The 22,097-nt window shown below is 41.6% G+C and overlaps 1 protein-coding gene across 1 annotated transcript in view; it reads right to left on the bottom strand.

The window, feature by feature from the left end:
- The window catches only part of COL28A1 (collagen type XXVIII alpha 1 chain), a 157,317-nt gene that overhangs the window by 5,300 nt on the left and 129,920 nt on the right, over window positions 1–22,097 (bottom strand). The window contains exons 29-33 of the mRNA XM_037046418.1: window positions 21,843–21,923; window positions 21,716–21,751; window positions 18,399–18,435; window positions 16,233–16,781; window positions 14,367–14,524 (exon numbers count right to left, since the gene is read on the bottom strand). Coding sequence (XP_036902313.1) covers window positions 14,367–14,524; window positions 16,233–16,781; window positions 18,399–18,435; window positions 21,716–21,751; window positions 21,843–21,923 — 861 coding nt within the window. The remainder of the gene's footprint in view (window positions 1–14,366; window positions 14,525–16,232; window positions 16,782–18,398; window positions 18,436–21,715; window positions 21,752–21,842; window positions 21,924–22,097) is intronic.

Genomic DNA, 22,097 nt, shown 5'->3' with positions numbered 1-22,097 from the left:
TGTTCTATTCCCCTCCCCTTCATTCCCCTCCCCCACCATTCTCCCCTTTAGTTTATGACCACGTGTCTCAAGTTCTTTAGATTCTATATTTCCCCTACTATTCTTGCCCTCCCCCCTATCTATTTTCTACCTACTGTCTATGCTACTTATTTTCTGTATCTTCTCCCCCCTTCTCCTCCTCCCACTCCCCTGTTGCTAACCCTCCATGTGTTCTCCATTTCTATGTTTCCGCTCCTGATCTAGCTGTCCTCCTGGTTTGCTTTTGTTTTAGGTGTGGTTGTTAATAACTGTGAGTTTGCTGTCCTTTCACTGTTCCTATTTTTCATCTTCTTTTTCTTAGATAAGTCCCTTTAACATTTCATATAATAAGGGCTTGGTGATGATGAACTCCTTGAATTTGATCTTATCTGAGAAGCACTTTATCTGTCCTTCCATTCTAAATGAAAGCTTTGCTGGATAGAGCAATCTTGGATGTAGGTTTGCTGGATAGGAGCAATCTTGGAAATCTTTGGATTTCATGACTTGGAATACTTCCTTCTGGCTCCTTCTTGCTTGTAAGTTCTCTTTTGAGAAATCAGCTGACAGTCTGATGGGCACTCCTTTGTAGGTGACTGTCCCCTTATCTCTTGCTGCTTCTAGGATCCTCTCCTTCATTTTAATCTTGGCTAATGTAATTATGATGTGCCTTGGTGTGTTCCTTCTTGGGTCCAACTTCTTTGGCACTCTCTGAGCTTCCAGGATTTCCTGGAAGTCTATTTCCTTTGCCAGACTGGGGAAGTTCTTCTTTATTATTTGTTCAAATAAGTTTTCCACTTGTGGCTGTGTCTTTTCCCCTTCTGGTACCCCTATCATTTGGATGTTGGAATGTTTAAAGATGTCCTGGAAGTTCCTAAGCCTTTCCTCATTTTTTTGAATTCTTGTTACTTCATATTTTTCTGTTTGGTCATTTCTTCCTTCCTTCTGGTCCACCCCCTTGATTTGAGTCCCAGTTTCCTTTCCATCACTGTTGGTTTCCTGTGCATTTCCCTTCATTTCAATTAGTTTAGCCTTCATATATTCTTCTAATTTGTGACTAAAATCAACCAGTTCTGTGAGCATCCTGATCACCAGTATTTTGAACTATGCATCTGAGAGGTTTGCTATTTCTTGGTCAGTTAGAGTTATCGGCTCTGGGGCTTTGAGTTCTTGAGCCATATTTTGGACTGTTCATGCTTGTTACGTGTGAGGAGCGGAGCCCTAGGTGTTCACCAGGGCGGGGCAACTCAGTCACTGGGTTGTGATGCTGTATGTGGGGGCGGGGTCAAAGGGGAGCAATGGTGGTCTCCTCTGTTGCCTCCCGCTGCCGGGGCCCTCTCAGTCCATCCCACTGCGTGTGAATGTGCGACTATGGTCAGTCTGCTGCCTTGTGCCTTCACTGGGTCTACTGCTGGGGCCTGCACAGTCTGTCTCACTGCTCACTCTTCTGCTGGTTTATCTGCACCCGAATGTGTGACCGTGGCCAGCCCGCTGCCCTGCACCCTCACTGGGTCCACCCAATGCTACCCCAGCTGCCTGGGCGCCTGGAGTAGGGGAATCTTTCCTGCCTGACCCTGCTCTGCTGCTGGCTCCGCCCCTCTTACCAGTCCGGTTGAACGGTTGGTTGTTGTTGGACTTTCGTATAGTTCAAGTTTCTGTTCTTTGGCTGTGTCTTTGTTTACTAAACCTTTGTTGTATTCAAACTTGGTTGTGGGAGAAAGCAGTGTTTCCACCTATGCCTCCATCTTGGCAGAAGTCCCATACTTCTTTTTACACAAAGTAAGTTAAAGGAGAAGGTTGCCTGAGGCATACTTTATCAAACACAAGCATGTCAAAGGACTACAACAGACCACACAGTATATAAACCACCTCTCAAGCCAGACTGTCCCTTTGAAGGAGTGCACTAGACAGCACAGCTTTCTTAAAGGGATTACTCCGCCTTGAAATCATTACCTTACTCAGGTCTTAAGGCTTCATCAGTTATTCTTTACTACTTATATTTTTGGAGTGTATGTTTTCTCAATTATGTCATCATTTGGAAATTTTGACCCCGAGAGCATCACACCCCAGGTTCTTAGAACCAGTGAAATTATTTTTCATAAATAAGAATAATTTTATTTTGGGCTACATGAGATTCAGATTGTTTTTTAAAAATATATAACTGTTATGGTTTGCCATTCTTATAATTTTCTCCCTTATTACAAAAGCAAACATGTTCATTGAAGGGATTTTAGAAAATCTGAACAAGCAACAAGAACGGAGAAGTCAAAAACGATGGATTCCAGCTCCCAGAAATCATCATTGTTGATGATGCACCATATTCAGGTGCATTTTTCCCTCAGTCTTTTTCCTATGTGCATATATTTTTATAACAAAAAATTTACTTTATTATGTTTGTTTTTTTATGTTTTTTAAATTTAATATATCCTGGTTCCATATATTTTACTGTGACTGCACATACTGTTTTAAATATAGAACATACCTAATTACAATGGCCCTTTAAAACATTTAGTTTATTTGCTTTTTTTTTCCATTAGAAACCACATGGCTGATGCTGGTTAAAGTGATCACATATCTGAGCTTCTGAGACAAAGCCCTCTTCTAAAAAGCTTTAGCAACGTGCCCTTTCACTACTTAGTATCTTCCTTCAACTATCACCATTTATTAGATATCATGGTTGGGAAAAAAAGAGATAATTACTAATTGGTTAGGTTAAACATTCTCTAGCTGATACATGGTCACGCTGCACTCTGTCTCCTCCACATTCTCCTAAGCTCACCTGCCACTACTCCCAGCACACCTTGCTGTGACCTCTCTTTCATTACTTCCTCTTCATTCTGCATCTGGCTCGAAATGAGCCCACCCACCACGGTCCCCAGCCACAGAACCTTCCCCAGCCACCCAGTCAGCACTGACGTTTTTCTTTGAGATGGTGCACGTACCTTCTAAGGCTTCTGTACTTGGCCCCGATCATATTGGGAGTTAAACTTTAATCCTATACTGTCTGGCATCACTTCCTGTTTCCCATGTAAACATCCCTTTCTTGATAAGAGAAATACACCACATTTCTCTTTCCTTCTTTTATTTTTTCCTTCCTTCCTTTTCTTTTTTAAAAAAAGTCTTTATAGCATAGATAAGCAAATAGTGGTCACTGGATAAATTCAGAATGGGAGAGGGAGAAGGAAAGAGAGAGGAAGAAGGAGGGCAAAGGGCTTTGGATTAATTAATTCCTGTAGGCTTTAATATCATTATTTTAAAATAAGAAAAGCTTAGACCCTAACATAACTTCTAGTTCTAAAAGTGGGAGTTAAGCTGCCCCAAACTTGACTGGTGAAATACACACCATATTCACGGTAGTGGTTCCCCATGGAGAGAGGAGAAGAAAGAGACTTGAAACAAGCAAGGATTTGAACTTTCTTGAAGCAAGGGTGAGTGAACAGTGTAAACAATGGTTACGTCTGGGAGGTGGAGACTCAGAGGTTTGTTTAATGTGTTCTCCGTTCTATGAATCTTAAGCCTAAATGCAGGAGCCTACCTACAACCTCCACACGTTTCCACCCCCACCACACTGGTTTGCCTTCAAGGAGAGCAATGGGCCCAGCTTCAAGAAGGGGCTCAACACAGTGAAAAGACAAAGAACAGGAGACAAAGGGCACGTGAGGGGCTAGCAGCTGGACAAGCAGATGTGTCAGTCCCTTACAGGTCTTCGGGCAGATGTGTAAGAGGAGGGAAGCAGATTTTGAGCAGCATCCTAGGAACATGATGAATGTACGATCCAAAGGAGGATTGTTAGCCAGGCCCTACACAATTCCAAAAGGCCATTTGGTTTCTGATTTCCAAACATTCCCCTCATAATTCATTACACAGAATCTTGCATCTATTACAGACACACTCTTCAGATCTGAGCCCATGTCTTCTCTGCGTGAACGCAAATGATCATCTGCATTAGCCCCTGTGTTCAGTCTTAGCTTTTCCCAGCAGTGCGGGTGGAAGTTTCTCCCAGTTGGTTGTGGGGATTCTGCTGTTGCCAGCAGACTCAGCAGGCAGTGCCTGCAAGGTGCCTGGCTTCCCAGGCTTCTGACCTTGATTGACTCTTTCCAGGTGATAGCCCCCCTTTTTTTTCTTTTGCCAGGATTCTCAGCATTTGCATACTTAAACTGAATGTTCTTTACTTGCATTTAAAGTTGCTGAGGACTGTCAGGAACACTTTGAGTTTTGGGACTGCATCTCCCCTGATCTTCTGCAGCTTTCCTAGAGGGAAAACTACAGTATTTTATTTTATTTAAACCCTCTCATACACTAATATAATGCCCAGTAAATGTTTATGGCATTGGCCACATTATGTTTTTGACTGTCCTAATCATATACTTTTACAAAAGGAAGAATGTTCTGGTAACAATCCCTTATTTTATAAGTTAGGAAATGGAAATATTAAGGAACAGGTGCTTCAGCCCTGGCTTTGTGGTTCAGTTGATTGGAGTGTCGTCTGGTACACCAAAAGGTTGTGGGTATGATTCCTGGTCAGGGCACAAAGCTAGGTTGCAGGTTCAATCCCCCATCAGGGTGCATACGAGAGACAATAAATTGGTGTTTCTCTCGCTCTCTCCCTCCTCCCTCCCTCTCTCTAAAAAGCAATGAAAAAATGCCCTCAGGTGAGGATAAAAGGAAAAAAAAAGAAATAGATACTTCACCCAATGTCAAGTACTAGATTTCATTTCTAGGATGTTGTTCACTGTGAGATACACTATACATTTTTAAAGTCATGTTTAAGAAGACCACAACACACTAACTAGACATATCCCAATCTCTGAAATAACATAATAAAAATATAAATAAACTTTGGATCCAAGAAGATAAATATTTAGCTTTAGCATTGAGACTACCACATTTCCTGACTTCCAGGTCTGGGATATTTCTTCTAGACACTTTGTAATTTGTTCCCTCTCTCTCCATCATAGGATAAGAGCATCTTAAAGTTAACAAGTCTATTACTGGCAATACAGGATGCTTAAACAACACCCTCACATAGCAACACTAAGAATTAGTTGTTAAGTAGGATTTTATCAAAGAGAATTGATTTTTGTTTCTGTTTTCATTTTTACCACCACAATGAGAGAGTGTTACTTGTATTAAAACAATAAATTATATCGACTGGTGTGACCATATCTGTATAAATGTGGCTTAGTCAAGGCCATTTATAAATAATTAAGTCTAATTTCAGGAAAGCAACCTAATTTTCCTGTTAGTGGAAAGAGCAAACTAGCAGTAGGCTCAGTCCCAAGTGTTTTGGAAGTTTGAAAAATTCATGTCATTTGAAAGGATTAAGTATTGCTTTGAACAGACTACTTCATTTAATAGTAAGTATAATATGATTGAGCAATCTACATTTTACTTGCATAGGACATTAGGAGAAAACATAGGTGTACTGAAATATTATGTTATTTTTCCTGATCTACTGTCATGGAGGCTTAGTACCAAATTAAAATATATGCCATGTTATAATAGATTATTAAGAAAATTCAGCCCAGCACTAGCTGATGTGGCTCAGTGGACTGAATGCCAGACTGTGAAGCAAAGGGTTGCTGGTTTGATTCCCAGTCAGGGCACTTGCCTGGGTTGTGGGCCGAGTCCCCAGTAGGGGATGCAGGAGAGGCAACCAGGCATCGATGTTTCTCTCCCTCTCTTTCTCCCTTCTTTTCCCCTTCTCTAAAAATAAAGTTTTTTTTTAAAAAAGAAAATCCCACCCAAATGAAATTACATATAAAAAATAATTCAATGATGTTATTTTTATGAGTAAAAAAATAAATATAATTATGCCATCAACAAGTAATGGATAAATAGAATGGGATATAGAAAAGAAAGATGGGACCAGTATTTCGAAGCCATATAGACATGAAGTGATGAGTCAGTAGAGATATGGATAAGGAGAACAGAGTTGAGAGAGTGCGTAGAGAAATGATCAGACCAAAGAGGACAGTACCAACAACTACAGAAAGCAAAGCAAGAATAGAGCCAGAGACGTGTCCCAGGTTTCTTTGTCAGGTACCTGGCTGGCTGGTGGGACTGCAACCCGGGGGGAAATCTGGAGGAGCAGCACTGTGGACGTGGTCCATGTTGAGTGTGGGGGGAGTAAAGTGTGCAGAGACCACCAAAGACGTCAACCTGGGGCCCAGGAGAAAGGTCTGGGTTAAGGAGGTGGAGTGGAGAGCAGTTAGCTTTGGAACTGAGAAAAAGAATGTGGAACAAGGAGAAGCGCAGGCTAAGGACAAATCTCAGACAAATTAAGAGTTTAATATTTAAGGGGTAAAGAAAGAAAGAGGAGACCTCAAAAGTAACTAAGAGAGTGTTCAGAAGGGTGAGAGGAGAAGGAGAGAACACTCAGAATCAAAGAAATGAGTGGCATGGTGTTACATGTGAAAGAGAAAAGAAGTAACAAGATGGCGATAAGGGTTTGACAATTAGGAGGTTATTGGTGGCTTTTCCGGCAGAGCTGCAGTGCCACATTGGAGGCAGTGGCCTGACTTCAGAGGGCATCCGCGGTGAGTAGAAGTGAAGGAGTCGAAAGTGAGAGCCAGAGGGAGAGGGAAGTTGAGTGTGTGTGTGTGTGTGTGTGTGTGTCTATGTCTGTGAGAGGGGGAGAAAGAAAGAGACACAGAGAGAAAACAACAGCAGAGACTGGCCTGTGGAATAATTTATTATAAAAAGAGATAGGAAAGAAGGATATGTGAACTACAGGAGGGTTAGGGAATGTTTTAGATGGGAGAGTCTGAAGCCTGTTTACTGACTATGGAGCAGGAGTCTGAAATATTGGTAGGAAAGAGCACAACAGTGAAGCAAGGCCCTTGTCTTAGGAGAAGGGAAGGGAATGGGCCCTGGAGCACAGGTAGGGGATTGACTACCTGTGCCATCATAGCTGAGGATGGTAGAGCCTAGGACCAGGTTATGGGTGAAGGGCCCCATCTAATTTCAATGTCAAGTCAGAACCTACCCAGGCCTCCAGCTCTCAAAAAAACTGCCAGTGGAGCCCAGCTTATCAGAAGGGGTCTTCTTTAGATGGCTCTCAAACTAGAATAAGAATGAGAGAGCATTGTGGGGAAAAACAGAGAATGAGATGGGAGGAACAGCAAAAGTGAAAATTGAGATGGAGCTCTCTGAGCAGCTTGTGTGGTAAGGGCGAGGGGGAAGAAATGAGGCAAGTGAGGACCAGGGATGGGGTCTCACTAAAAGTAAGAGGATGGACCAAGAGAGGAAGAAAGCCAACAAAGTTAACCTGCTGGGTTAGTTTTTTATAATGTACATTGATATAGAAAATGTATTTCTTCCATAGGTGCAGAGCCTGCATGCTACACTTACAGCTAGAATTGCACTATACTTCAGGGTGACGTCAGAGGGAGAGTAGAGACTCCTAGCTCCCCTTTTCCTCCACCCCATTTTTCCACCTGGGGCAGGAGTGACCAGGAGGACTTTTCCTATGCTAGCTTGGTTACTGCCATTGCTGGTTTGCCACGGAAGCTCTGTGCATCAGAGTCCCGCAGCCTTCTTTCGATGGAGAGGAAGAACTCTCTGCTGCTAGTTCTTTAACTTATTTGCAATCAGGGGACATTTTTTTTGTAATACAAAAAATAAAGCTTTATGGAAAGGGTAGATAGGGCTTCTTTCCTTTCTAGTCTTTTGCATATATGTGTGTGTTGGGGGATCTAGAATATTTATACAAGAAACCTACTCCACTGAATAAACATTTTTTTTGTATATCAATAAATACCAAATTGTATATCAATAAAAAGTAATTTTTTTTTACTTTTTATTGATATACAATTGATCTAAAATATCCTACTTGTACCTAGTTTCAGGTATACATCATAGCGATTCAATATTTATTATATATATACTTGTTTTATATATATAACAAATATATAAAATATATATATATAAAACAAAATAATCCCCACATTAAGTCATTACCATCTGTCATCATACGAACTTATTACAATATTACTGCCTATCTTCCGTGTATTGCAATCTCATGACTTATTTATAACTGAAAATTGGTAACTTTTATTTACTTTTTGGAAGCTTGTACCTCTTAATCGCCTCCACCTATTTTGCCCCCTAGTCCTTCCCCTCTCAGATAACCACCAGTTTGTTTCCTGTGTCTATGAGTCTGTTTCTGCTTTGTTTGTTCATTTGTTTTGCTCTTCGATTCCACATATGAGTGAAATCGCATGGCGTTTGTCTTTCTCTGTCTCAGTATAATGTCTTCTAGGTCCATCCATGTTCTTGCAAATGGCAAGATTTCATTCTTTTTGTGGCTGAGTCATATTCCCTTGTACATGGTTCCCACCTCTTTTATCCATTTATCTACCAATGGACACTTAAATTGTTTCTGTATCTGACTATTGTAAATACTGCTGTAGTAAAAATGGGGGTGCATATATCTCTTCAAATTATTGTTTTTTTTTTCTGTGGATAAATACCCAGATGTAGAATTGCTGGATTATATGGTTGTCTATTTTAACTTTTTGGGGGGAACTCCACACTGTTTTTTATAGTGGCTGCACCATTTTACATTTCCACCAACAATGCATGAGAATCTCCTTTTATTATGCCTTTTCCCCACCATTTGTTATTTTTTAATCTTTTTAATAATAGCTATTCTCGCTGTCTTGAGGTGGTATCTCATGTGGATTTGATCTGCATTTCCCCAATGATCATTGATGGTGAGAGCCTTTTCCTGTGCCTATTGGTCATCTGTATGTCTTCTTTGGAAAAATATCTATGCAAGTCCTCTGTCCATTTTTAATCAGATTGTCTATTTTTGATATTAAGTTGTGTAAATTCTTTATATATCTTTAACACTAATCATTTACCAGGTATACAATTTGCAAATATCTTCTTCCATTCAGCCTTTTCATTTTTTTATGGTTTCCATTGCCATACAAAAGCTTTTTAGTTTGATGTAATCCCATTTGCTTATTTTTCCTTTTGTTGCTCATGTCAGAGGAGACTGGTCCAAAAAATATTGCTAAGACTGATGCCAAAAAGATTCAAGTCTTCACCCTGGCCGGTGTAGCTCAGTGGATTAAGCGCGGGCCTGTGAACCACAGGATCGAGGTTTGATTCCCAGTCCAGGGCATATGACTGGGTTGCAGGCCAGTTCCCAGCAGGGGGTGCATAAGAGGCAACCATACATTGATATTTCTCTCCCTCTCTCCTTCCCTTCCCCTCTAAAGATAAATAAATAAAATCTTAAAAAAAAAGATTCAAGTCTTCAATTGATTATGAATTTATTTTTGTATATGGTGTAAGACAGTTGTCCAGATTCATTCTTTAGCATGTAGCTGTCCAGTTTTTTCAACATCACTATTGAAGAGATCATTTTTTCTCAGTTGTATATTCTTGTCTCCTTTGTCATAGACTAATTGACCATATATGCATAGGTTTATTTCTGGGCTGTTCAATTTCATTGATCTATGTGTCTATTTTCATGTCAGTAACATGCTGATTTGATTATTATAGATTTGTAGTATAGTTTAAAATCAGGGAGCATGATACCTCCAATGTTTTTGTTTTTTCTTAAGAGTGCCTTGGCTAATCAGAGTCTTTTATGGGTCCATGGAAATTTTAGGGTTATTTGTTCTAGTCCTGTGAAAAATGCCATTGGTATTTTGATGAAGTTTGTATCAAATCTGTAGATTGCTTTGAGTAGTATGAACATTTAAACAATATTCTTCTAACCCATGAGTATTCCATTAATTTTGTCATCTTCAATTTTTCATCACTGTTGACATTATTTATGAATGCATTTAGAATAATGAAACATGCCTTCATGCAGGAAATTAAAACAATTTGCTTAATGAATCATTATGGTTATTACCAGTTGGTCTGGTTGAATAATGTTTACTTGACTTCATTTCCCTACTCCAATTTATATCCTGGAAACCTCAACCCAACTGGCCAAACCCAGAAAGAATAAAGGAACATGGAGTGCCAGCATTATTAGTTCCAAAGAAAATAAGTGTTTTTCTTTAAGATTTTATGTATTTATTTTAAAACAGAGGGGAGGGGAGGGAGAGAAAGATCGATGTGTGAAAGAAACATTGATCTATTGCCTCTCACACACGTCCAACCTGGGACCTGGCCCCACAACCCAGGTACGTGCCCTGACCAGGAATTGAAGCAGTGACCTTTTGGTTTGCAAGGTGGTGCCCAAACCACTGACCCATCTAGGCAAGGTGGTTGGGTTTTTTTTAAATGTATAATATAATTTATACCTTTCATTGAGGAAAATATTTAGATTTTTTAGTCCAACAGTTTGTATAGCATTCACTTGGTCAGGTAAGTATTTACTGAGGCACAATTTTAGGGTGTGAATGGGATACAAAGTCTAATGAGACACAGATCATGTCCTCAAGGAATTTAAGTCCATTAGAAAAATTAAGGTGCATATATAAATAATTATTTACAGTGTAAAGTGTGATAAATTCCACAATAGTATAAATGATCTGACATTTCAGGAGAGAGATGGTAAAACGGATGTACAGGTTTCACTCCTCGGAACTGACCAGAAAGAGCAACAGGGAAGGGATTGCTGAAGTGCTATGAACTTAACAGAACCTAGGAAGTCCTTCCGTTTTCTTTATTTCCCAACACACTGTTACAGTTGTTTAGTGTTTATCAAGTTCATTCCACAATTATATAAAATGCTTAAAGTGTAAGTCCTTCTTAGAGGTGGAAGCCTATTGACTTAGATATCACACAAAAGTGTAAATAACCAATATCAAACTTTTCCCTGAGAAGAGATTTGATAGAAAAAAGAGGAAAGAAGAAGGATAGATATAGGTATCTTAAGGAGTAGGTAGAAGGGAAAACAGAAAGAAAATAGAAGCACAAGAAGGAACTTCTGAGATTATTTGTTTTGCAGTATTTCCTAGGGTAGGCTTGGCAACAATCTGAGAATCATCAAAAGGTTTTGATTCACTTTAGATGTTTGGATATAATAATTATACTTTAAGATAAAGGTGGGCATGCATGCAGAGATATTATAAATATGTTTTGGTATTAACGTGTGTATGGATATGTCTTATATGCACAAATGACAGAAATAAATGCATATACATTTGTTAGATCAAATGTCTATTAGGAACGTTCATTGTTCAGTTTTGTCTTGATGCTTCTGCAAAGAGAGTCAAGGTGATAAGTCTAGAGAAAAGAGGGGCAATCCAAGAAGCTCAAGTTCATTGTGAGCTGCCATCATCTCAGTCACAGGCACCCTAGAGAGACCTAGCTGATGTTGAGTTTTCCTCCATGTGGTTCTGACATAAATACAAACTATTTTGGATGTATTCATCTAATGCCTCTCCCTTCCCAGCCACTAGAGTGAATCAGCTGCCATAACCTATTAACATCCCTGGTCTCTCTGGGCCATCAGACTTCTTGGGTCATGATATGAGGCATAGGGTCTTGTTGTCCTTCATTCTGTGTCACAACTGCCTTGGATTTCCCTCAGGCAACTCTACTTTACCTGCAGAGTTGTGCAAGCTAAGCTCATTATTTTCCTTCAGAAAAGTGTATCCTGTTCTCCTATCTTCTCCCTCTCAATAGATGGTGTTCAAATTCGTCCCCATCTCCAAGCTAGAAATCGAGCTGGCATCCCCAAGCCTGTCCCTCTCCCTAATCTGCAACCCACAGCATCACCAAATCTTGTTCATTCGACCCCAGAAATGGCTTTCCAGTCCATGCCTCCTTTGATTCTCATGCTCCCATCATCTCTCACTTGGACTATCACTCCTCATAGCTCAGTCTCTGGTCTCTTCTCCTGCTCCTCCTATTTATCCCTCACACTGAAACCGGGGTTATTCCTCCTGTGAACCCAATATGACCATATGACCCTTGATTTAAAAATCTCTCTGCTTTCTCCTGATTGCCTGGCCTATGCATGCAGTTCAAGCTCTTTAGCTTGACAGCTCAAGTTATTTATCCAGATTTAATTCTCACCATTCTGCCATACATGCTTTAGGATCTAGTTAGGCTTAACTTGTACTAAGTTATCAAAATGTCCTGCCTTTTGGAATGCCCCTTTGCCTACACATTCCTTTTGCAGTAAGTACCCTGAAAAACTCCAGCTTATTCTCAAGACTCCGCCCATTGCTGCCTCCACCTCTATAAAGCTTTCCATCACCCTGCCCTGAAATGAATTGTACCACCTCTTGTGCTTTATCCACAACTCCTCTAAAGTTATTAACACTTCTTATACTTATCCACTCCCTGATAGACCCTGGACTTCTCCCGGGCAGAAACTGTGTCTTAAGGAGTCACCACCCACTACAGTAGTAGAAGATTAATACCTTATACTGGATTTGTGACTTACAAGGTGAACTCAGCCTCAGCCCACTTGCTAGATGAAACCCGAGTTTGCCCTTGTTCGGGAAATCTTTAGAAAGGGACATGAATCAACTAGGAGAGGGACAAAGTGACAGACTGTGTACATTATTGTCTGTAATTTATTTGAAAATGCTCAGTAAAAACCAGCGTCAGCAAACTCTGGGGGCCAAATTCTAGTCTTTACCTGTTTGGGAAATAATTTCATCCAAACACAGCCATATTCATTCATTAAGTACTGGCTGTGGTGCTGTTGCTCTTCACAGACAGAATAATTGCAGCAGAGATGGAATGGCCAGCAAAGCCAAAAAGATGTTCTATGTTGCCTGTTACAGAAAGAGGTTGCTGGCTGATATAAACCAGGTGGAATAAATGTGTGTGTTAATTTCAATCAATAGTCCCTGGACAGTCTGTTGCGCTAACTGATATTACCCATCTCAGAGATGGTTAATATTTAACTAAATAGAAATATATTAGAGGCCTTTGTTCCCATTCTGGAACAGAGTATAAAAATCTAGTGAGTCCTATAGTCTGTCCACTTAGGAATGGCTTCCTAGGCCTGATTCTTGAATGGTCCTGGATCTCCTCAGCTCCTGAGCTCCTCAGCTGAGTCCTGATGCTAGAATATTGTTGCATGTGTTCATAATGAATCTTTCATGTCCATGAGAAGTTCATAAAAGGACAGGACAGGGACTTCATTGAGCTTACAGAACAGGGTCATGCAGATACGTGCCCACTTGCTAGAGGATGTCCTTACATGTAGTAAAGATGAGTCTAAACCTGCTTTGTTGTAATTTGGCGGGGAAGAGACTATAACACCCAACACCCACTGACCAGTGATTATGGGAGCCTCTCTAAATTTGACCTAAAAGAACCTAATAATTGCTTGTAATCTGATTGGCTAAGTTCAATGTCTAGAAGCTAGCTATGAAGGCAGTCACATTTGTCACAGTACTTTCAGGAGGTAGATCTCTGTTGCCTGAAACAAAGCATCCACTATGGACCAAATGCATGCCTAGGCCCCCTCCTAGTCTCCATCTGAGCACAGGAAGTAGAAGCTAAATGAGCAAGAGTGTGGCTTGGATTGAGTCATAGTGGCAACTTGAACACTGTGCACTTTGAAGAAACTTGAGAGGATGCGAAAATGGGCAGTGACACCCTGGCTGGTATAGCTCAGAGGATTGGGGGTGGCCTGCAAACCAAAGGGTCACTGGTTCAATTCCCAGTCGGGGCACATGTCTGGGTTGCAGGCCAGGTCCCTGGTAGGGAGCATGCAATAGGCAACCACATACTGATTTTTCTCTTCTTCTTTTTCTCCCTCCCTTCCTCCTCTCTAAAAATAAATAAATAAAATATTTTTAAAAAATGGGCAGTGGGTACACAGATGAGAGAGTTGTGGCCTATTATCAAAGAATCTAAGTATCGTGGTGAGTGGGTGATTCAAATAGTACAGGGTTAATATGTTCTAGTGTCTGGAATTACTTTAGTGGTGGCAGAGGTCTAATAAGCCAATTATTAATAAATACTTATAAAATATAGAAAAATTTTAAAATATTTTATTTATATATTTTTAGAGAGGGAAGGGAAGGAGAAAGAATGGGAGAGAAACATCACTGTGTGGTTGCCTCTTGTGAATCCCCTACTGGGGGCCTGGCCCGCAACCCAGGCATGTGCCCTGACTGGGAATCAAGCCAGTGACCCTTTGCTTCACAGGCCCATGCTCAATCCACTGAGCTATACCAGCCAGGGCAAAATATAGAAATATTTTTAAACTTTATTGTCATTCTCACCAGCCCCAGAGCTATTTCAGAACTAGAAATCTGGAGACAAAAGTGCTAATATTTATAGCCAAGGATCTGAAACTACACATACCTCAGCTGATTCTTGATAGTGCAAAGCAAAATGTTCCTTTGGTGTCAAGCAGACAGAAAACACAATGTTAAGCTTGCAAATTAAGCGAGATGGTTACTTACTGACTCAGAAATTTCTTCCTGAGGCTCTGGCGTGGAAACACTTAGTTCTTGCCCTGAAATGCCAAGTCCAGGTTGAAGTGGTGATGAGCCCAAAACTCGAGAGAAGTAGGAATAAATATTCACACAATGTTTTTCAAACAATCTTTGCTTCAGCGTATCTTTTAAAAGAGAAGTAGAAAAGGGAGGTAGGAAAAGGAAATATTACTCAAGACCTGTTTAAAGAGCTCTCCATTCTCCTTTTAGTAAGCTGACTTTCCCATCACTTGAAGTCAACTGTGAGGTGAATGAAGTTTTAAAGCACTTTTACATCACCAGTAGGAGGCCATTTAACTAATTTAGTTAAATTTAATAATATATGAAGGCCCAAATAAGCAAAAGAATGACTTAAGTGCTTGCTCATGTAAAGCACTGGTTAACTGTGAGCTACTCTGTGGAAGGGGCAAGTCTCTCCCTTAATAAGTTTAACATGCAGTTTTAGGGGCAGCAAAAGGCCAGCCAGCCCAAAATCAATATTCCTCTCTGGCTGGAACAAATAACTAACTGCTTCAGTTTAGATGATAAAACTCTTCGAGTAACTTGTCTCTGAAATGTGCAATACTTCTGGTCATTCTAACATGTTAACAGCCCACTGAGATCGAATGTATCAGACAAACCAATTATCCACCCAGCCGACTGTTAAGGAAATGGGACCCCAGGTTAGAAAGGTCTGAAGAAAAGGGTGACTAGACAGTGGGAATGTTCTGCATATGGTATGCTATGGTTAGGGACGGCTGTATGGGGGGGGACCCAGAGCGGGCTGAGAACAGCATGGGGCAAGGAGGGTCAGTGCCAGGCCCTGTCGGGCCCCTCTCCCAGGGGATGGAGCGGGAAGGGTGGTGCCAAACCAAAGCCTGGAAACACATGGAGCACCAATTCTACCTCCCTCACAAGCTTGCCAGGTGTGGGCCCTGACAGAATGAATGGTCAGTTTCCAAAGAGCTGGAACATGTATCATGGTAAAACAGTATTGACCACACTTCAGTCTTAGATGGGAGAGTGTCTTAAAATGCCTCTTCAGGAACTATCCATTCCTGTGAGAAGGTAAAGTAGCATGCGGAAACCCATCACCTCAGCGTTGACTGTAGGATGAATACTCAAAATGTTCACTATAAGGTAAATTCCTGATATTCACCTATTTATATGATCTGTTTCCATAAAAACAGAGAATGTTCTATTTGAAGAAACTTGGGAGGGTACAAAAATGGTCAGTGGGTACACAGATGAGAAAGAGTTGTGACCTGTTATCAAAGAGTCTACATAGAATGCCAAGTGGATGATTGAAATAGTATAGGTAATCTGTTCTAGTGTATATAATTTGGTGGTCTTATAAAAACAGAGAATGTTCCTATAAAAACATTCTCTGTTTTTATGAGAACAAATAATACAATAGAAGAATCCCAGTTACTATGTCTCTCATCCCTTTAGATGACTATAACTTTTCTTCATTCATCATGCACTTCCTAATTCATTGATTCTACAGTTACTTTCTGCCTTGCTGCTGGCTTGCTCCATCTCTTATTCAGGCCAGGTGACTTTTTGAATATTAATCTTAGCAATACCTCCAAGTTCTATTCATCCATGTTCCTTGACCATAGATACATCTGTGAAGTCCAAGACCAACTCAGTACTTGTTCCTAATGAATAAAGATAAGGGATTATGCTCTCTAAACAGGATAATACTAAATGCTTCTACCTTCTGAAGTTATGTTACAATTTAATGTTTGCCTAAGCCTCATTAGCCCCGGCTTCCACTTTTGCTCAGGGTGATCAGTGACATGGTACCTGGAAGAACATTGTAAGTGTCTTTGCCCTGGAGCAGAGTCTTACCTTGAAGGGCAATGAAGTCATCAAACTGATAAACGTGCCCACTATCATTAGCAATTAGATTCATTTCTTGGTAGAACATATTGAAGTTGGGGTCATTTTTCTTCACCACCCCAACCACAAATATTTCCACATCGGCATCTCTGGCGTTCTTCACCACCTCTGTCAGATTCTTTTGATCTCGGCTATCTGTCTGCCCATCTGTGATGACCAAGGCCACTTTCTTTACACCCGGCCTGGCGGCTTGAAACATGAGGTTGGCTTCATGGAGGGCTGTGGCCGTGTAGGTACCTTCCCCCAGGTACTGCATGTTGTCCACCACCAGCTTGAAGTCATCCTTGCTGGAGAACTGCGTCAGATGGGCCACCCTCTCCACCTTGTGGCTGTAGTTGATTATGCCTACTCGGACAGTGGCAAGGTCCAGAGCCACCTGGTCAATCAGGGTTTTCACAAAACTTTTGATGATCAGGAAGTTTGCTGTCCCCACACTTTCTGAGCTGTCAATCACAAACAGTAGCTCCAATGGAGGCTCTTCACATTTTGGCCCACAACCTGAAAGGTGAATGTCAAGACAGAAACATTGCAAAACACCACTCACTGATAGCAGATGGTTATGTGTGTGTGAGTGTTGGGGGGTGATGAGAGATGGGCACAGATGAACCTGAGACTTGGACTTTCATCTTCCTTTGCTGTGACTGTGAATATGGCTGACAACCATCGCCCTTCTGGTTTCTATACCTGACTCTTTTTAAAAAATAATTTCTATGAAAAAAAACTATAGATGACAAAATAATAAGCACCAGGTGCCAATCTCTCAGATTAAAAATTAAAACTTTTTTTAGAGTCAGCCAGTGTCTATCTATCTTCTGATTACATTCCCCTCCCTCTCCCAAGAGATAACCACTAGCCTATAATTGTCATTGCACCATTTTCATTTAATCTGAATCTGAATGCTAATATTTTAGCCTTCAGCCACATCCCCATATGAGAGCAGAGATTGGCTCATTGGCATGGGCACTGGGTAAAGTAATGGGATGAAAAATTGTAATTGTTAGGGAAGGATTAGAGCTTCTAACTGTACAAGAATAAAGAATAGCTACTCTAGTTTATGCCTCCAGTCACCCACAATGTCAACTAAGGTGGCTCCCATTGTACCAACAAGGCCAGCTTTCCATCTGTACTGTGTAACCTTTTGAGGGCATTGAGAATGCTGGCCAATAAACAACCTCTTTTTAGGGTTTACCATCCAGAGCAGTTGCCAGAGTCCCCAGGCGATAAGAATTATCAGGGACCCAATTGGTTTATCCACACTCCTATCGCCCAACAACCCTAGCACAAAAAGTCATGAGGAAACTTGGTGCTGATTTTATAGAGCTTCTAGAACCCAGAAGTCACATCTCAATTGGCCTGTCACCACACAGAGTCCCAGCATGGTCCAGAAGGCTTTTGGGTGACAAACCAGTTCTGGGGTTCTCTGTATGGAAGAGCAATGATATTCCTGCCTCTGTCCTCTTCAAACACAGAGGATTCCTCTATCTTTCTTACTGCATTTCATCTCCTGCTTTGGGGCTAATCTCTTTTCTTTCCTTCTGCTTTCTGGTAACTCTATTTTTAAGTCTAAAGTCTTTAGCTGAATATGTAAGAAGCATTTAGATACAGATGTGAAGCAAGAGGACCTCCTGACTCTGTTCCCTGCCTTTCAGGGCCAGCGTACTTCAGAAACAGTGCTGAAAACAAAACACAGAAAGACTTCTGGCTTCAGGAAAAACACAGACATGATAGTCACCAGCCAGGCCGGACTCAAATACCAGCTGGGCCCCTACGGTTCTGTTTCCTTTGTTGTTGTTTTTTCTTCCCACGCTCAGGTAAAGGTCACTGAATATGAATAAGCACTGTGCGTACAAAGGCCTGGCTGCCCACAGACGTGAGGCAGGCATCTTCGCGCTTCTCAACCAGCTGGGAAGACGACTTTCTTTTCCTCAACCAGGATTCCCACTGCCCCTCTCACTGCCTCCTTTCAGTTTCCCACGGACTGCCGATGAGCTTTAAACTCTCACGAGCTGCACGGTATACATTTCCTGGGTGAGCACATTATCTTGACCAACACAGAACATAGTGGGGCTGGCACTTTAAAGGATTGTTTTTTTCCCCTCAGTAGTCAAATCTTACCGCATATTTCAAAAATAAGTTTGATAATTTCTTCTTTCTGGAGAAAAAAAGGAATATGTATTAATGATATGGCCATAATATTTTTCCTATCATCATAAAAGATATGTCTTATTACAATCAGTGTGGGTCATTTGAGTTCATCCTTCCAGAGTAGAAACAAAAATAAATAGCACAGAGGTTAAAAGGTGGCTATAATGTGTCATAACTGAAATGTGTTTGAGTTGTGAAATGCAATAACTTAGACTTTTGGAGTTTAACTGTGGCTCCAGCTTCTATCAGCTGTATGACCTTGGACATGAGGTGACCTAGCGTATCTGTGTCTTCGGGCTGGGGATGGATGATTAAACAAGGTAACACAAACAGAGCTCTTCGCACAGGGTCTGGCCCCACAAAGTAACCTCCCCCCTTCCACAGTTTCATGTTCCATGGTTTCAGTTACCTGTGGTCAACTGCAGTTTGAAAATATTAAATAGAAAATTTCAGAAATGAACGAGTCATAAGTTTTAAATTGTGTGCTGTCCTGAGTAGCAAGATGGAATCTCATGCTGTCCCACCCCACCCTGCCCAGGACAGGAATCATCCCTTTGTTCTGCACATCCATGTTATATACACTCCCCTCACCCCTCCCTCCCCACCCCCAAGTCCCTTAGTAGCCGACTGGGCTGTCAGATTGACTGCCGTGATATGGCGTTGCTTATGTTCAGGGAACCCTTACTAATGGCCCCAAAGCCCCAAAGTAGTGATGCTGGAAATTGGATATGCCAAGGAGAAGCTGTAAGGTGCTTCATTGAAGTGAAAAGGTAAAAATTCTTGACTTAATAAGGAAAAAAATCCCATGCTGAAGTTGCTAAGATCTACGATAAGAGTGAATCTTCTATCTGTGAAATAAGATACTTTGAGAGAGAGAGAGACCACATTCACATACCTTTGATTACAGTATATTATAATTACTATATTTTATTACCAGCTTTGTTGTTGACCTCTTCCTATGCCTGATTTATAAGTTAGACTATATGATAGGTGTGCATGTACAGGAGAAACATAGTGTATACAGGGCACTGTGTGGTTTCAGGCATCTACTGGGGGGTTGCCATATGTTCCCTGTGGCTATGGGGGGAACCACCGATGCTCCCTACAGTGGTGTGAGCAGCGCATGTAGTTGGTTCCATGATTTAACCCACATGTCCTGAGCAACTAGAATAAGCAACATGGCCAAAGAGAATGTATTCTTTGCTGTACCCCCCACCCTGCTTTTTCTGTACCACTCCCCAACCTTGCAAGTCCCCTCTCCAGCTTCCTAATCCTCTCTCTTTGGCTCTTTCATGAAAGGTCCCAGTGTTCGAATGCTCCTTCTTGGTCCTGATGCCCAGTGGCCCCCGCAGAAGGGCCCCCCAGGAGCTGGATAGTATAAGCGTGTCTGCCAAAGCCCTGCCCTGAGTAGCATACTTACAAATAACTGACCTGAGACTAGAGGGGGCAGGGCTCTGCATTCGCCAAAGACAGGGAGCTGACAGGGATAGTTAACTAACAGATGAAAGAAACAGGAGCCCAGAAAATCTCGACAGGAAGGAGCAGTGGACCTAATCTAAGAAGGTAAAACTTAACAGTTGCAGAAGTAAAGTTTTAAAGAAAAAATCTAAAATGACAGAATTGGGGTGAAGTGACATTGCTGGTGTCGAGACTTAATAGAGCACGTATGGGAATGTTCAGGGCATTTTGATTTAATTTTTTACCATAAATTAAGTAGAAGCCAATAATTCCAAGTGGCTGTTTAAAAAGAAATTCCAGTATGATATTAACAAATTATATAAAAGGAGAGTGTGAATAGTTATCCTTTTTTTCAGGTCTTGGCATGCTTTTTCACATTTACCGAGGCATTTAAGATATCTGAAACTAGAACGGATATAGAAAGGGAAAATGTATATATTTATATATTTATACGAATTCTCTTTTCCTTCACCCTTCCCTTCCTGCTCATCCTCTTTTCTAGAATCTGGAAAGCCAAAGGCAGAAGAATCATACCCTCATTTCTAAGAGCCCTGCCTCTTGGCTAAAGACCTCCCGTTTAAGAGATAAAAGCCTGTCTTGCCCCCAAACATCATCATACATCATTTTGCCTGCTCCAGACCCATGTTTCTTCTTCTATCACGGCATTCATTAAGCTGTACGTGAACATCCTTTGCTCGTCTTTCTCTGCACTGGGCTGGGAGCTCCCTGGGTGCAGAGATAGTCTCTTATTCTCTGCTATTCTCCCAGTGTCCCTCTCAGAGCCTGCCCTGGAGTACACACCCAGTACATGCTGGCGAAGTGAATGAACAAATGAATGGACGAAGGAAACCATCCCCTCCCCAGGGTGGAATAGGAAAGAGGGTATAAACCCATGGGGTGCATTTGTCTGGGCGTGTTGTGCACATTTTCCCCGGCTACTTTTGGGGCAGAATTGCTGCGTGTGCAGCTGCTTCATTCACCGTAGACATCTTGGGCGCAGAGGAGGGGTTGACTTGCGGTGGAGAAGAACAAAGAAGTGAAGGCAGCTGGGCCATAAGAAAGCAAACAAACATAAAAGCATGCGGCCCTGTTTGTCACACGCCTGGCTTACATCTCCCACCTTTACTACCAGAACTCCCACCTCCCTCACACCTGGATTTCCCAGCACAGTACCTAGCATCAGCATCCCCAGACCCACAGCATGAACCCCGCCCCCAAATCAGAAAGGGAATAAAGGGTCTGTATTTCTTCTTCATTTCAGAAGATAGAGTGCCTTCAAGTCAGAAAGGAAGAATTAGACTTTGCTGTAAACATTCTGGAACACTTCCACCCTGGAAGACTTCAAAGAGCGGGCTTTCTGTCTGCAGTGGTGTAGGGAGCAGTCCATAGACGCTTCCCAGTTACTCGTCTTCACGGATCAGTACATGAAAACACTGGGGTTGCTGTCTTTCCAGGGCACTTCCTAAAGAAACCGGCTGAGAAAAAACAGCCCCTGTTCTGAAATGTGAAGGGTCATGTAAAATACAAAGTCATTCGGTCATTTGGCTTCTTGTAAACAGCTCACCTTGTTACCGTTCCTACCAGGAATCGGAGGGGAATAGTCACCAATCCCCACCATGAGGCCAGATGAGGGTGGCTGGGTGGTATTTCTCCCTCACGTTCAGATTCAGTTACCTCGTGCCTCTAAGTCAACACTGGAGTTGTTTGCAGTGCCGTCCTTTAAACAGCAACTGGAACTCCGCATCAAAAAAGTTCGGACTTCTAAAGCTAAGATCTGAGTGTCATAGTTCTGCACGTGCCCTCCGTTAGCCTCTAGGAGTGATACTCACTGTAAGTCCTTGGTCTCCTTTTGGTCCCTGTAATCCCTGCTTAGCAGAAGAAGAGTAACAGTCAGTATAGGTTGGAACCAGTTCATGTATATAAAATTACAGTAAGGCTTTAAAAGTCACTCCTTGCCTGTTTTCCTGGCGATCCGGGCTCTCCAATTTCCCCTTTACTGCCTTTCATCCCTGCATCGCCCCGGTCTCCATGCTCCCCCTTTAGAACACAGTGAAAGGAAAGTTTAGAATGTGAAAGGCAACACCAAGTAAGAACAACTCCGAAATTTTGTTTATTTATAACTGGTATCTCTTGAAAAGCTGTAGTACTTGTTGATACAAATGTATGATAGAAAAAAATGTGGGCATTTTATTCACGGCCCCCCTTTCCAGG

The sequence above is a fragment of the Sturnira hondurensis genome, unplaced genomic scaffold (assembly GCF_014824575.4).
Source record: "Sturnira hondurensis isolate 20B ecotype Veracruz unplaced genomic scaffold, ASM1482457v3 Scaffold0005252, whole genome shotgun sequence".
NCBI lineage: Eukaryota > Metazoa > Chordata > Mammalia > Chiroptera > Phyllostomidae > Sturnira > Sturnira hondurensis.
The sequence above is the reverse complement of the archived record's forward strand: the minus strand, read 5'-3'. Positions and strand labels throughout refer to the sequence as shown.